The 15,633-nt window shown below is 43.6% G+C and overlaps 1 protein-coding gene across 1 annotated transcript; it reads right to left on the bottom strand.

Moving 5' to 3' along the window:
• Nucleotides 1-831: 831 nt before the first annotated feature.
• LOC122923175 lies at nt 832-6,358 on the bottom strand. Its single transcript, XM_044273900.1, has 4 exons — nt 5,981-6,358; nt 5,113-5,521; nt 1,795-3,190; nt 832-847 (listed from the first exon to the last, which is right to left on the bottom strand). Exons 1-3 carry the CDS (start codon nt 6,356-6,358, stop codon nt 1,806-1,808), a joined length of 2,172 nt encoding a protein of 723 aa, XP_044129835.1. The 3' UTR covers nt 832-847; nt 1,795-1,805.
• Nucleotides 6,359-15,633: the final 9,275 nt, after the last annotated feature.

The following is a 15,633-nucleotide window of genomic DNA, read 5'->3' on the forward strand; positions in this document are numbered from 1 at the left end:
GTTGATTGGCACATTCGAAAGATAGCAACTTAACTCCTCCTTTCTTTCACTAATGATCTTAAGACAAAGAAGATGTACATGAGGCTCCTAATTGAGTTTTTGCCATCTAGTGGAGACAAATGTGTACTACAGGAGAAATCTTAATTTTGTCTCTCACAAATCCCTCCTTTTTGCGGTAAATAGATACAAGATGAATAAGCAATGTGAGGTACTCTCCCAGCGCCCTAAACGGCGAAGAGCTGGACTTTCCTTATTGCTTCACCAGATCCCCCCAACTCCCTTTCGGGTTTGCCTTCATCTGGTTCTATTTATTCCGCAACTATCAACAAGATTTCATTTGTTTTAGGACGGAATCGCGTTCCTCAAAGAGGTTCTCCAAATAATCTTTAGGTTTGTCAGTTTCACAATGCATGTACATGGTTGTTGCAGGTGTGGTTGAGTTGAACATTTTAAAAACAATTTTCCTAAAACAAGGAATCACGCAACACCCTATTAATGCCAATACTACAAGTACTACCACCAGTGTCATTAACATATTGGCTAACACATTAGACCAGTTCCCAAACCACTGTTCTAGCCATGAATTAATGGGGTTGTTGATTCCAGAGTTTTCCTCTAGTTCATTTGATAACGAAGTCAGTCCATTCAAAGCCTTTGTGATGCTTCCGTCAGGGGCAGTGTTGTTCGGAATGAAGGTGCAGCAGGAACTTCCGATCATCTTGCAGACGCCTCCTTTTTCCGCTAGGATCATGTCGAGGGCCAGTCGATTCTGTAACGCCATCACCGATGAAGAGCTCAGTTGTTCCGATATTCCTTTTACTGCATCTCGGGTATAATTCACGAATCTCTGTTGATTATAATACAAATAGTTAATCCATCCTACATTTTTATTTACGCCAATTGTGGGAAGTATTGATTCGAAACCAGCAGCTATCTGGTTTCTAGCCTTGAATTCATCAGGAACTCCTCTAGGGACTCCTATAGCATCTATGTATACATGAGAATCAAAAGATGTAGGGAGTGACCTCCTTAGCCTTGACCGGACATTGGCTTGCGTACTGACTTGCTCCCACTCAAGAGTCGAAAATAGAACAAATGGCATCAGCACCTTAATCAAGGTACATTGGCCAATCCATTCCATTCGTATCCTGGGTCGGAGCTTCATGTCTCCACACAACCACCAGATATCCGAATGTTGATAACCTTGGTGGACAAACCATTTGTCAGGGTAAGCATCAGAGTCACTACTTGTCTCATTTAGATAGATGTTATAGGAACAATATCCTGGAGGGAAAACACCAATGTCTTTGCCTGTATGGTTACGATTGAAACAGGTATAATTTCCAGGGTATGGCGTTATACCGAAACCCATATGATCTTTATCATGAACAATAGGATAGAGTAATTCTAATGTCCTGCAGCGGGAGGTGTCATTACTGGGAATGGTTTCAGTGTACATCTTAAGGATACACTTGAAACCCTCAGGATCGGCAACCTCACTCAAAGGGAAAGGTACCGTACCCAAATGAGGTCGAGCTGCAGCACATGCTATGCAATTGGATCGCTTCTGGGAAAGAACCGTATAGCGGATCCATTCTAGCCATACATTTGTGTCTGAAAACCCTGTCTCTAAGGCCATTTTGTCAATCATGGGTGAATCTGTAGGAGATGTAATTGTATTCTGATTCCCTTGTGTTAATATTGTTCTAAATATGGAATTTGGGACTTGATCTGACTGTGCATGTTCCCCTGTACAATATAAAACGAATAGTAAAAAAAATGAAAAGATATTACGGCCCTTGCAGTCATTCCAGCACTTGAGGTTCTGGTACTTTTTTGCAGTGTGATGCGTGGACCCAATTAGGCTTTCCTTCCAACTTGACAGCAGTGGCGGTGGTTAACAGTACTTGATGTGGACCCTCAAATCGTGGTTCTAGAACTTTCCGCACGTGTCGTTTCACCACTACCCAATCTCCAGGTTGTAGAGAATGAGTTGCCTCTATGCTGTCTGGATCTGGAAGAGAAGCAAAAACTTGGGAATACACATTAGACAGTCTGTTTGTAAGACAGATAACGTACTTTGAAAGACTATTATGCTGCATCTGGAGTTGCTGTGGAAAATAGAGTCCTAGTCTAGGGGCATTCCCAAAGAGTACTTCATATGGACTCAGGCCTGTCTTCCGGTTAGGTGTATACCGGATGGAGAAAAGTGCCAAGGGTAGACACTCTGTCCATGGCTTTTTCAGTTCAGCCATGGCCTTCTGTATTTTTGATTTAATTGTGCCGTTGAGTCGCTCTACTCTACCGCTGCTTTGTGGGTGATACGCAGTATGGAAGGCTTGTTCAATACCCAGGGCTCCCATAATTTCACGACCATAATCATGGGTGATCCCAAAAGCATACCTGGAATCTGTATAGATGTTTGCAGTTTTTCCCTCCGCATACCTGCAGGCCTCTTCCAAAGCCTTAAGTTCAGCTTCCTGTGCAGACTTGTGAGAGGGCAGTGATTCCGCTTTGATCGTATCGTGCTGAGTGACAACTGCATACCCAGTATAAAACTTCCCCTGGACACCATACCGCGATCCATCCACAAAGAGCTCTAAATCTGGGTTTCCTAAGGGAGTATCTACCACGTGATCAAACCCTGCTGTCTCTTGGGACATTAATTGGAGACAGTCGTGTTTATCTTCCAGGTCAGGAAGATATTCAGCTAGATGACTCATACCACTACTCCCTCCCCCCTCCAGAGGCAGCAGAGTAGCTGGATTCAAAGTTGTGCACCTTTTGATGGTGACATTTGGTGGCATAAGTAGTGCACATTCTAGTCTAAGGTGTCTGGCAGTGGACAGGTGTTTAGGCTGTACTTGTGTGAGAATGGCCGAGATGTCATGAGGGACAAAAACAGTGATTGGATAATTGAGCACAATCTCAGAGCTCTTGTCAAGCATGAGTTGTACAGCCACTACCGCACGGACACAAGATGGCGCTCCTCTAGCCACTGGATCGAGTCTGGCAGAGTAATACGCCACTGGACGCTGTTGGCCAGCCCTAGCTTGTGTGAGAACAGCTGAAGCATGGCCAAGACATTCAGTGCAATAAAGTCTGAAATCTTTATTGTAGTCCGGTAGACCCAATGCTGGTGTCGAACTGATGACTAATTTTAACGTATGAAAGTTCTCCACGGCCTTATCTGTCAATGAAAAAGGAAGAGAGGTGAGACAATCATACCAGGGTTGCAAAAGAGCAGAGGCATTTCTGATCCAAGGCCTACAGTATGAGACTAGACCCAAATAAATTCTCAGAGCCCCCACAGTAGTAGGCAAAGGAATTTGTTCAACTGCAGTTATACGGTCTGGGGTGAGATGTCTAATCCCAGCAGATATACAGTGCCCTAGAAAGGTGACAGTGGTACAACAGAATTGAAGCTTCTTGCGGGAAGCTTTACAGCCATTTGCAGCCAGGAAGGTGAGAAGAGACACTGAGGTTTGTTTACACACCTCCTCTCCCGGGCAGCAAAGAAGTAAGTCATCTATATATTGAAGTAAGACAATCTTCAGATGGAGTGGGCCAATCTGCTAAAACCTGGGCTAAGGCAGTACTGTACATACTGGGGGAATTATGGGCACCTTGTGGTAAGACCGTCCAGGTGTATTGCTTCCTGTCATGTGTGAAAGCAAAAAGATATCTGCAATCTGGATGTAACGGAACTGAGAAAAATGCATTTGCAAGATCCACCACAGTGAAATGGGTAGCACTGTGGGGAATCTGTGCCAACAACGTATGTGGGTTTGGTACCACAGGGGTATTAAAAACTGTAGCCTCATTAACAGCCCTAAGATCATGTACCATTCTATACTGCACTGGCTGACCTTTTTCCCCCCTTTTCTTAATGGGGTACAAGGGAGTGTTACATGGAGAGGTGGTTTCAATTAGTACCCCATTACTGACAAAATCATGTACTATTTTGGTGATGGCATCCGTTTGTTGTATACTAAGGGGATATTGTGCCTTCCGAGGTAAAGGAGCATCAGGTTTACGTTCTATCATCATTGGAGGGACAGATAAATGGCCAACATCTGTAGGTCCGCAGGCCCACAGATGTGCAGGTAATTGTTGCAGCAGAAGGGACACGCCCTCTTCAGAGAGTGTAGACACGTACATGTGAAATGGATTATAATCACAGGCTGCTAAGAGACATATATCCTCTTCTCCTAGTTTGCCTTGTAACTTCACAGTACAATCAGGAAGATATGTTATCTGCGCATATATTCTCTGCAACAAATCTGCTCCTAGCAAATTAACAGGGGCGGTGTCACTGACTAAGAGGCGACTTAGCATTTGTTGGTTTGGGGCAAATGCAATTTGTATTGGCTTTGTGAGAGGAGTAGGAATCTCATTACCGTCTACTCCTACACATGGAATACTATCTTTAGACATGAGGGATCTTTTTACATGTTTGCTGCGAATAACAGTTTTGGCTGCTCCAGTGTCAATCAAAAAGGGGATGGGCTCCCCCCCATTAATTGCCAAGGAGACAACTGGGGCAGGCCCTAAGGTTTGAATTTTTAATAGGGGCACAGCATTTGACTCTGGATTGCCAGCTTCCTATGGGCGTCGCACTTGGGGATGCTGCTGAGCATTCTCCTCCTCTTCCTCCTCCCATGGGCGTGGAGATCGGCAACGACGTGCAAAGTGCCCCACCCCTGCCGCAGTTAAAACATCTTATGGAATTATAATATGGTTTCCTTCCCCCTTTTTGGGGAAAGTGCTGGTATGCGGCCACACCCGCCTTAGGTCTTTTGTTCAATTCAGCTTCTACCCCCTTTGCTACTTGTAACAAAATGGAGGGCTGTATAGTTCTCCATTCAGGCCTAGCTGATACCAGACCTTTGCGAATGCTTTCCCTAACACCATCCACAAAAGCAGCACTCAAAATCCTCTCATGCATGTCTGAAGTATACTCAAAGCCCAAATCCACCCATCTCTGCTGGAGTCTAGTGTAAAATTTCTCCACACTTTCCATTTTATCCTGATGCATATCCGACAACGTAACAGACTGATCACCTAATCTTTTTCTCCCCCATTCCGTGAGTCTTACTATGTATCGCTCACCGGACAACAAAGTAGTATCATCTCCCTCATAAGATCCCACTGCAGAGGCTATAATCTGAGAGAAGGAGTCACCAGCTTTACACTGGACTAAATCTTCTAGATCTCTCCAGCAACATGAGAACGCTTTCCTTATCTTCGCTAACTCCCTACAGAATGGCATGGGTAAGTCCTCTGGATTGGGGATTCTACTCATCATGGCCAGCATCTCACTAGGGGACCAAGGGCGATACACAGGTTCATCAGGGATGTCATTTGGACCTCTGAGAGGAGCAGCTCCAGGGGTTAGGTACCTGGGCGTACGATAGGATATATTTGGTCGGGGTGGATTTGGCGGAGATGGTATAATAGGGGAAACTGGGTGCATGAGATTTCGCATATCCAACATTGATGTTGGATATCCCATACTTTCCTGTGATAGAAATCCACTCAAGTCTGAAAATGGACTTAAAGTGGGATGCAATCCTAGATTGGGTAGACTGATCTGGAATATTTCTAGTAGGCATCATAGGGGCAATTACTGCAGGTACATTTTTAACTGTTGGGACATACAGTTGGGAAGGGTTATTGGAAGACATCACTGGATATAATCCAGTGCTGGGACCTATGATAGGAATTGTGTCCTGTCTTTGAGATCCACAAACAGCACACATGTTATTCCTCTCAGCATTCTTGTGTTTGCACACACACTCCCACCCCCCATAAGGAGGGGGTTGTTGTTCAAAGGAAACAGTTTTGGGGGATGGAGAAGGGATAGAGGAAGCAGAAAGCACAGTGGGTGGTCCTGATGAGCACATTCCAGCACATGGTGTAGAGGAGGGACTGACACAATGGATTGTTTGTTGGACCACTAGAACCCAGGATTACTTACAACAGATGTGGTGGGGGAAGGGATGCCGCATGGCAAACTGTCCTGTTCTTTGTTCCTTATCACATCCAAATCCTCCATCTTACTATACCAATATTGACCATTCTTCTCAATTTCTTTCAACTTTCCATCAGTCACATCTGCAGACAACTTCCACCATAACTCTGCTTGCACCAGCCTATTATTATCTCTCAGCCAACCTTTCTTTTCTTGCAATATATTTTTCCATAAACTTTCATTTAATCTTCCAGTTTCATGCATACCAATTGCCTGCATGAATGATTTTAACTTAGTTACTGAAACTTTTCCTTCTCTTTCTCTCATCAACTGAGCTGCTGTTAACATTTTTTCACTCTGTCCTGCAACATTAGAATTTCCCATTATTGTAGGTACACCAAGCTCAACAATATCTACTTATCAAACCCGCAAACTTAAGCGTAGTTGCACAAAGCTCAAACGGTATCCGATTACTATAAGTAATCGCCACCGAACCCACTAACTCAAACGCAGTTGCACAAAGCTCAAATGATATAATAGTATTGAACCCACAATCTCTCTTGTACAGGGCACCAACTTAATAACCTCCAATTGCTTATTACTATGCAATCAGTGTTAATCCTGCACACTCATGAGGACCCCTAGTCACTACTCATGAATCTCCAAACGCTCTCGTCAGAACTTGGCTGGGATCCAATTCTACGTCACAGGATATCCGACTCAGCTGTCTAACAACTTCCGTTTAGTTTCAGCATGTTCCACCACACAAAGAAGGAATATTTCAACAGGTTCTTTCTAACGGACAGATCAGCTATAATTTGAACCCTTATATCGCGATAACACCAATTCAACTCTTGAGAAAACACCTGGGCAAAAGACACAGAGGAGGTTGTAAGAATAAAAGCTTCTTACCTTTACTGCAGTTTATGCCTCGTCTGATGGTTTTACGCAAGTCCTCTCCTGGCGTTTGAATCGGAAGTTACGCAAGCTGTCTGCCCCACGGTCGGCGCCAAATTGTTGTCGCAAAATCTACGACACAACTTCTTCTTTTGTGTGGCTCCAAATCAATTAGAATTATAAGTATGAGCTCATACAGCTTTCTCTCAGAGACCAATGCAGGCTGGTATCATGGAAAAATATCTCTCTTTATTACAGTTACATACACTTATATAGGCAACATGAGGTAGACAAAAAGGGTAGTCCTAGATGAAAGTTCATTGGCTCTGTGACAAAAAGGGTTGGTTTACTAACTCCATTCCTGAGTTGATTGGCACATTCGAAAGATAGCAACTTAACTCCTCCTTTCTTTCACTAATGATCTTAAGACAAAGAAGATGTACATGAGGCTCCTAATTGAGTTTTTGCCATCTAGTGGAGACAAATGTGTACTACAGGAGAAATCTTAATTTTGTCTCTCACAGATGTCAGTGTTGACGTTTAATATCCTGCTGTCGTCTCTCCGTAGTGTCCTCACCTTTGAGGACACGACCATGAGACGCTGCATTTCCCCAGAGGAAAGGCTAATCGTCACGCTGAGGTAAGCAATGTGTTATTTATTTAACAGTAATGTCTAGTGCTTCTGTCATGAGTTACATGGGTGATGTTAGATGTGCTAATGTATGAAGAACTTTCCTTTTTTTTTTTTTTTATATAATGATAATCATTTTCCAAATAACATGCAAAGATAAAATGTACTTTTGTGCTTGCCATAATCATGCATAATAGAGAAGTCACATAATCCTGCGTTGTTCTGACTTTCTGCATGGAAATGGCGTGAATGCAGTATGTGTAACAGAGCTTGTTGGATTAGGGCCCCCTTTTTGGGGGGGGTCTGAAGTACTTATAGACGTTTCATGTTCAAATTATTGTTTGTAAAAATTGTATTATTATGTTTGTAAACACATGTTTTCGAACAACCATTATAGGAAGTATGTTGATAATGTATTAATTTTTGAAGGAGTTATGATTGTAATTTTTTTATATTTCTTTCCACAGATTCCTGGCAACTGGGAACTCATTTGCATCCCTGCATTTTGAGTTTCTTTTAGGAACCTCAATGATATCTCGGATAGTGCGTCACACTTGGCACATCATCTGGCATCGACTCCGAGAGACGGTGATGCCACAGCCCAGAGCGGCCGATTGGGTTTGGATCGCTGAGGGCTTCCAAATTTCTGCGCACATAGGGGCAATGGATGGCAAGCACATCCGTGTGAAGAAGCCGGTCAACTCAGGGACCCGATTCTTCAATTATAAACATTATTTTTCGGTAGTTATTTTGGCTGTTGCTGACAGTAACTACTGGTTTATAATGGTTGATATTGGGGCCTATGGAAGCACTGCGTATGCTTGCATCTTTAGTGCTTCTAGAATGGGTGAGCGGCTTCATGCCAACCAGCTTGCCCTGCTTGAGCCCAGAAGACTGCCCGGATATGCAGGTCCACCAGCTCCATTTATCATCGTTGCTGATGAAGGGTTTGCATTGACTCCCCATGTTAGGATACTTTCACACTTGCAGCAGGACGGATCCGACAGGCTGTTCACCATGTCGGATCCGTCCTGCGGCTATTTCGCCGTGCCGCCGCTGCTCCGTCCCCATTGACTATAATGGGGACGGGGCGGAGCTCTGGCGCAGCACGGCGAAAGGCCGCCGGACTAAAATTACTGCATGTCAGGCTTTTTAGTCCGGCAACTTTCGCCATGCACCGCCGTGCTGCACCCGAGCTCCGCCCCCATTATAGTCAATGGGGGTGGAGCGGCGGTCCGGAGGCACGGCAAAATAGCCGCATGGTGAACAGCCTGTCGGATCCGTCCTGCCGCAAGTGTGAAAGTAGCCTTATGCGGCCCTTCCCCAGACGTGGTTTGGATGACAGGAGGCGCATTTTCAATTACCGGTTGACTCGTGCCCGTCGGTATGTTGAGTGCGCCTTTGGAATACTCTCTAGCAAATGGAGGGTGTTTCTGTCATCCATACAAATGGATCCGGAGAATGCTTCCCTGGTGACTCAAGCTTGTGTTGTTCTACACAACTTCACCAGGATTCACGAGGCTTCCTCTTTTGTTGACATGGAAGAATTTCCTACGTCATCAGGTTTGGGTTTGGATCTGACCCTGCATAGACAACCTGGCACTGCAGGTATTGCAGTTCGGGAACTCTATGCAAACTTCTTTTCCAGCCCAGAGGGGTCCGTGACATGGCAGATGGACACTATTCGTGGCAGGTTTTGATTTCTTCTGGGCTTTTTAGCTGTTTATTATTTTTCTCAGACAGATTACATACATTTTATGTTATAGTTGAGTGTAGGGACTCGCAAGAGAATGAGGACCCTTGACGTGGGCTTGTGGGCTGAGGTTTAAGGACTATACTACAAAAAAATGTGAAGATGGCTTTTTGGTTTTAAAAAGCTTTATGGTTACTATAATTTAAGTTTTTTTTTTACAAATACATGTGTTGAAATGTTAATTTTGGGATGGAAAAAGCAAGAACATAAGGCATCTGTCAATAACATTTATAAAATAAAATTACATAAATAAATTAACATAAAATACAGTTTTATAAGTTTAACAGATCCCTTGTGAAGGATCCAGAACCATATGAGGGTCCTGGCCGAACCTGGGCAGGATCCTGGGCCCCTGTGGGATATGTTGCTGGATAATATTGTTGAACCAAAGGGGGGTTTGAATCCTGTGATGAAGGGATATTTGGCTGGGTGTAATACGGCGCATGATGGCCCTAGGTGGTAAGCTGCCTTGGAGTGGAATTTGGCCCAAGACCACTTGCCGCCTCATGCGATCAATGAGGGAATGTATGTCCCCCTGATATGGGTGTCCATACATTTCAAGGACTAAAGTAAGTGAAGCCACACATGTTGCTTATTTTTCCTGCGGCACTTGTTGGAGTAAAGGTGCCAGCCCCCTCATTAACATTTCCTCACGCCCTTCAGTCCTCTTCTGGGCTAGGTACTGAATGACTTGGGAGTTAATCAGTTCTTTAGTAGGTAGCCCAGAAGAAGCCTCAGGGGCACACCTCCTTCGCCTACTCTGTGGCTTTTGGGTCTCATCCGGGTTGACTTCGCCAGGCCGAGAAAGTCCCCTTTGCACACATTCAGCCTCATCTTCAGCCTGAATTGTGGGACTCACTTCCAGTGAAAACACGGCAGGGGTCTCTGCACCTCCTGAATTGGACTGTGGAGATGGCTGTGGTATTGGGTCCTCCAGACTGTCCACAGTACTGTTTGGGAACAGAGAAAAAAAAACAACTAAGTTTAAATAACAAATTCAATCATGGCAAACATAGTGCTGTCTGTCCTCAATAAAGGGGAGCCTACACAGATCGCACAAGGGCTTGCATTATGAATGTTTTGAATTAAAACCTTGGGAACCACATGATATAATGAAAACAATTGTCGGACTGTTGCTGTGTATAATCTTTAAACTGCAACCATAAACTCTGCACATTGCAGGGTGTTTGGAGCTGTCCAACATGAACACATGCCGACACATTCTTGAGCTAACCAACTTCTGAAATTACGCCCATGTATATAAAGGGAGAGGGCAAATCATTTTATATAATGGGACAATCCTGTGGATAGAGAAACCCCATCATTTATCGCAGGCCAAACCCAAAGGAAAGGTCTGCAAAATTGTCATACTGGCCAATGACATATATATATATACTGTATATACAGTACAGATCAAAAGTTTGGACGCACCTTCTCATTCAAAGAGTTTTCTTTATTTTCATGACTATGAAAATTGTAGATTCACACTGAAGGCATCAAAACTATGAATTAACGCATGTGGAATTATATACATAACAAAAAAGTGTGAAACAACTGAAAATATGTCATATTCTAGGTTCTTCAAAGTAGCCACCTTTTGCTTTGATTACTGCTTTGCACACTCTTGGCATTCTCTTGATGAGCTTCAAGAGGTAGTCACCTGAAATGGTTTTCACTTCACAGGTGTGCCCTGTCAGGTTTAATAAGTGGGATTTCTTGCCTTATAAATGGGGTTGGGACCATCAGTTGCATTGTGGAGAAGTCAGGTGGATACACAGCTGATAGTCCTACTGAATAGACTGTTAGAATTTGTATTATGGCGAGAAAAAAGCAGCTAAGTAAAGAAAAACGAGTGGCCATCAGTACTTTAAGAAATGAAGGTCAGTTTGTCCGAAAAATTGGGAAAACTTTGAAAGTGCAGTCACAAAAACCATCAAGCGCTACAAAGAGTCACCTCTGCTGCGGAGGATAAGTTCATCCGAGTCACCAGCCTCAGAAATCGCAGGTTAACAGCAGCTCAGATTAGAGACCAGGTCAATGCCACACAGAGTTCTAGCAGCAGACACATCTCTAGAACAACTGTTAAGAGGAGACTGTGTGAATCAGGCCTTCATGGTAGAATATCTGCTAGGAAACCAGTGCTAAGGACAGGCAACAAACAGAAGAGACTTGTTTGAGCTAAAGAACACAAGGAATGGACATTAGACCAGTGGAAATCTGTGCTTTGGTCTGATGAGTCCAAATTTGAGCTCTTTGGTTTCAACCACCGTGTCTTTGTGCGACGCAGAAAAGGTGAACGGATGGACTCTACATGCCTGGTTCCCACCGTGAAGCATGAAGAAGGAGGTGTAATGGTGTGGGGGTGCTTTGCTGGTGACACTGTTGGGGATTTATTCAAAATTGAAGGCATACTGAACCAGCATGGCTACCACAGCATCTTGCAGCGGCATGCTATTCCATCCGGTTTCCGTTTAGTTGGACCATAATTTATTTTTCAACAGGCCAATGACCCCAAACACACCTCTAGGCTGTGTAAGGGCTATTTGACAATGAAGGAGAGTGATGGGGTGCTGCGCCAGATAACCTGGCCTCCACAGTCACCGAACCTGAACCCAATCGAGATGGTTTGGGGAGAGCTGGACCGCAGAGTGAAGGCAAAGGGGCCAACAAGTGCTAAGCATCTCTGGGAACTCCTTCAAGACTGTTGGAAGACCATTTCAGGTGACTACCTCTTGAAGCTCATCAAGAGAATTCCAAGAGTGTGCAAAGCAGTAATCAAAGCAAAAGGTGGCTACTTTGAAGAACCTAGAATATGACATATTTTCAGTTGTTTCACACTTTTTTGTTATGTATATAATTCCACATGTGTTAATTCATAGTTTTGATGCCTTCAGTGTGACTCTTCAATTTTCATAGTCATGAAAATAAAGAAAACTCTTTGAATGAGAAGGTGTGTCCAAACTTTTGGTCTGTACTGTATATATATATATATATATATGTATATATATATATATAATATCTTGAATCCCATGCAAATTGTGTGGGGGATGTATGCAATAGTCAGGGACTTTGACCGGAATACTGAATGATGTTTGCAGTTTATGTAGATATAAACAAAATTTATATATATATATATATATATATATATATATTTATGTGTGTGTGAAACGCATGAAATCATCCGATGACATCATACATCAGTACAGCGCTGTGTGTATAACAATATATATATACAATCTCAGCGAGGTAGAGATGTATGATGTAACTGGAAGATTTTGTACATGTGACATCAGGTATTAAGTAATAATTTAAAAAGGGATGAAATATGGATGTAGTAGAGTTAACACACATGCTTTATGAGACGTGTTATGTAAACTTAATGCAATTAAATATGTTAAGATATTTTATAAAATGGCTTTTGTTTCAAGATTACGTGATGAGTTAAGAAATTTGAGTTACGAGGTTGTGTGTTAACCATACTACATCTGTACGGATTAGCAGCATAACTGAATATATACAATACTGAGTGTTGTAGAGAGAAATACAAAAATCATGTAAGCATTGTACCTGGGCATAATATTTTACTATAATCTCCGACCCGATCTGGGTGTAGGCGCTTCAGGTCGCAATACTTTATTTATTTTTTTATGGCCTTGTGGTCGTGCCATATGCCACTTTTTAATTTTAATTTGGCCCGGACCGAAAAATTAACAGACAACCCTGGCACACCAACCTGACCAAAAAACTCAGACAGGCTACCAGGGCTGCTGAGCGGTGATGGAAGAAATCCCATTCTAAAGATCATTTCACCGCATACAAGCAATCCCTCCTCATATTTAAATCCTCACTCGCTGATGCAAAACAGGCCTACTTCTAATCTCTCATATCTTCCCTGTCCCACAGCCCTAAACAACTTTTTAGCATTTTTAACTCCCTTCTCCATCCCCCAGCGCCCCACCCTCTCCTCTCTTCTCAGTTGAGGACTTTGCCAAATATTTCAAACAAAAGATAGTCAATATTAGAGAAAGCTTCACTACACAGTCCCCACAGACCTTCTATACAACTTCTCAGTCCTCTTCTCCCAAAACCCGCTTCTCCACCATTACAGAAGAAAAACTTTCCACTCTACTCTCCAATCCCATCCCACCTCATCCCTAACCTCACCACAGTTTTATCCCAGCCCTAACTCATCTCTTCAACCTATCACTAACCTCTGGTGTCTTCCCCTCTGCTTTTAAACATGCTACCATTACACCCATCCTCAAAAAGCCTTCACTTGACCCATCTCCTTTGTCCAGTTATCGCCCCACATCACTTCTTCCGTATGCATAAAAGCTACTTGAACAACATGTCCATTCTGAACTGTCCTCTCACCTCTCCTCCTGCTCCCCCTTTGACTGCCTACAATCTGGCTTCCGACCCCACCACTCGACTGAGACTGCCCTTACCAAAGTCACCAATGACCTACTGACAGCCAAAACCAAGAAACAATACTCTGTCCTCATTCTCCTTGACCTGTCCTCTGCCTTAGACACTATTGACCACTCCCTTCTGTTGCAAACTCTCTCATCTCTTGGCATCACTGACTTGGCCCTCTCCTGGATCACATCATACCTCACAGACCGGACGTTTAGCGTCTCCCACTCTCACACCACCTCCTAGTCTCATTCCCTCTCTGTTGGTGTTCCGCAAGGCTCTGTCCTAGGACCCCTGCTCTTTTCTATCTATACTTTTAGCCTGGGACAGCTCAGAGTCCCATGGCTTTCAGTATCACTCCTACGCTGACGACACACAAATCCACCTCTCTGGTCCAGACATCACCACCTTACTATCAAGAATCCCACAATGTCTATCTTCTATATCATCCTTCTTCGCCTCTCGCTTTCTAAAACTTAACATGGATAAGACAGAATTCATAATCTTTCCCCCATCTTGTTCAAACCCCCCAACAGACCTTTCTATCACGATCAATGGCTGCACACTCTTCCCGGTCAACCAAGTCTGCTGCCTTGGAGTGACCTTGGATTCTGCCCTTTCCTTCCAACTGCACATCCAAGCCCTTTCCACCACCTGCTGCCTCCAACTCAAAAACATCTCCCGCATTCATTCGTGCTTTCCTTAACTTTGAATCTGCAAAAATGCTTGTACATGCCCTCATCATCTCCCGCCTAGACTACTGCAACATTCTCCTCTGTGGCCTTGCATCTAGCACTCTTGCACCCCTCCAATCTATTCTCAACTCTGCTGCCCGGCTTATCCACCTCTCACCCTATTACTCCTGTGCCTCTCCCCTCTGCCAATCCCTTCACTGGCTCCCCATTGCCCAACAAATTCACTTCAAAGTACTAACAAATACATACATGGCCGTCCATAACCTGTCCCCTCCCTACATCTCTGAGCTACTTTCCCGATACATCCCCACACGCACTCTCCGATCCTCACAAGACCTCCTTCTCTCCTTCTATCGCCTCTTCCCACAATCGACTCAAAGATTTCTCCCGTGCATCCCCCATACTCTGGAACTTGCTACCCCAACATATCAGACTCTTACCTACAGGGAAATCCTTCAAAAGAAAGCTAAAAACCCACCTCTTCAGACATGCCTACAACCAGTGACCCTGCTGCCTCTATACCGCCATGACCAACTTCACCCACACCTACTGTGTCCTTCTCCCATACCATGTAGATTTTAAGCCCTCACGGGCAGGGCCCTCTCTCCTTCTGTACCAGTTTGTAACTCGTCTTGTTTATGATTAGTGCAATTGTCTGTATTATGTATGTGCACCCCTTAGCATATATACAGCGCTACGGAATGAATGTCACTTTAATAATAAATTTATAATAATAATATGAGGTCTGAGAAATCAGATATTGTCCAGCTAAGCTGCGATGTACCTGTCTAGTTAAGTGACGGTACGTTATTAGGTGTACTGCTGGTTCGCCTCTCCGTGGTGCACCCTGGGTAAAGCTAAATGAACCAGCAAATACTTTTTAGTCCGACAAAAAAAGCTCATGGAACTAAAATTAAATCTATATATATTGTGTGTATGGTATATACAGGGAGTGCAGAATTATTAGGCAAATGAGTATTTTGACCACATCATCCTCTTTATGCATGTTGTCTTACTCCAAGCTGTATAGGCTCGAAAGCCTACTACCAATTAAGCATATTAGGTGATGTGCATCTCTGTAATGAGAAGGGGTGTGGTCTAATGACATCAACACCCTATATCAGGTGTGCATAATTATTAGGCAACTTCCTTTCCTTTGGCAAAATGGGTCAAAAGAAGGACTTAATATAATAAGAATGGGCACTCATATATCTGGTTCACAAAGTAGGCAAGCGACCCAGACAGTGTACAATGATAGATTAATTTA

Source organism: Bufo gargarizans, unplaced genomic scaffold (genome assembly GCF_014858855.1).
Source record: "Bufo gargarizans isolate SCDJY-AF-19 unplaced genomic scaffold, ASM1485885v1 original_scaffold_1308_pilon, whole genome shotgun sequence".
Taxonomy (NCBI): Eukaryota; Metazoa; Chordata; class Amphibia; order Anura; family Bufonidae; genus Bufo; species Bufo gargarizans.

Coding starts and splice junctions, on each gene's coding strand:
- LOC122923175 (XM_044273900.1), bottom strand. CDS start 6,358: ATGGGAAATTCTAATGTTGCAGGACAGAGTGAAAAAATGTTAACAGCA. Junction 5,522..5,980: donor CTTCCCCCACCACATCTGTT/GTAAGTAATCCT, acceptor TTTCTATCACAG/GAAAGTATGGGATATCCAAC. Junction 3,191..5,112: donor TGATACTACTTTGTTGTCCG/GTGAGCGATACA, acceptor TTTCATTGACAG/ATAAGGCCGTGGAGAACTTT.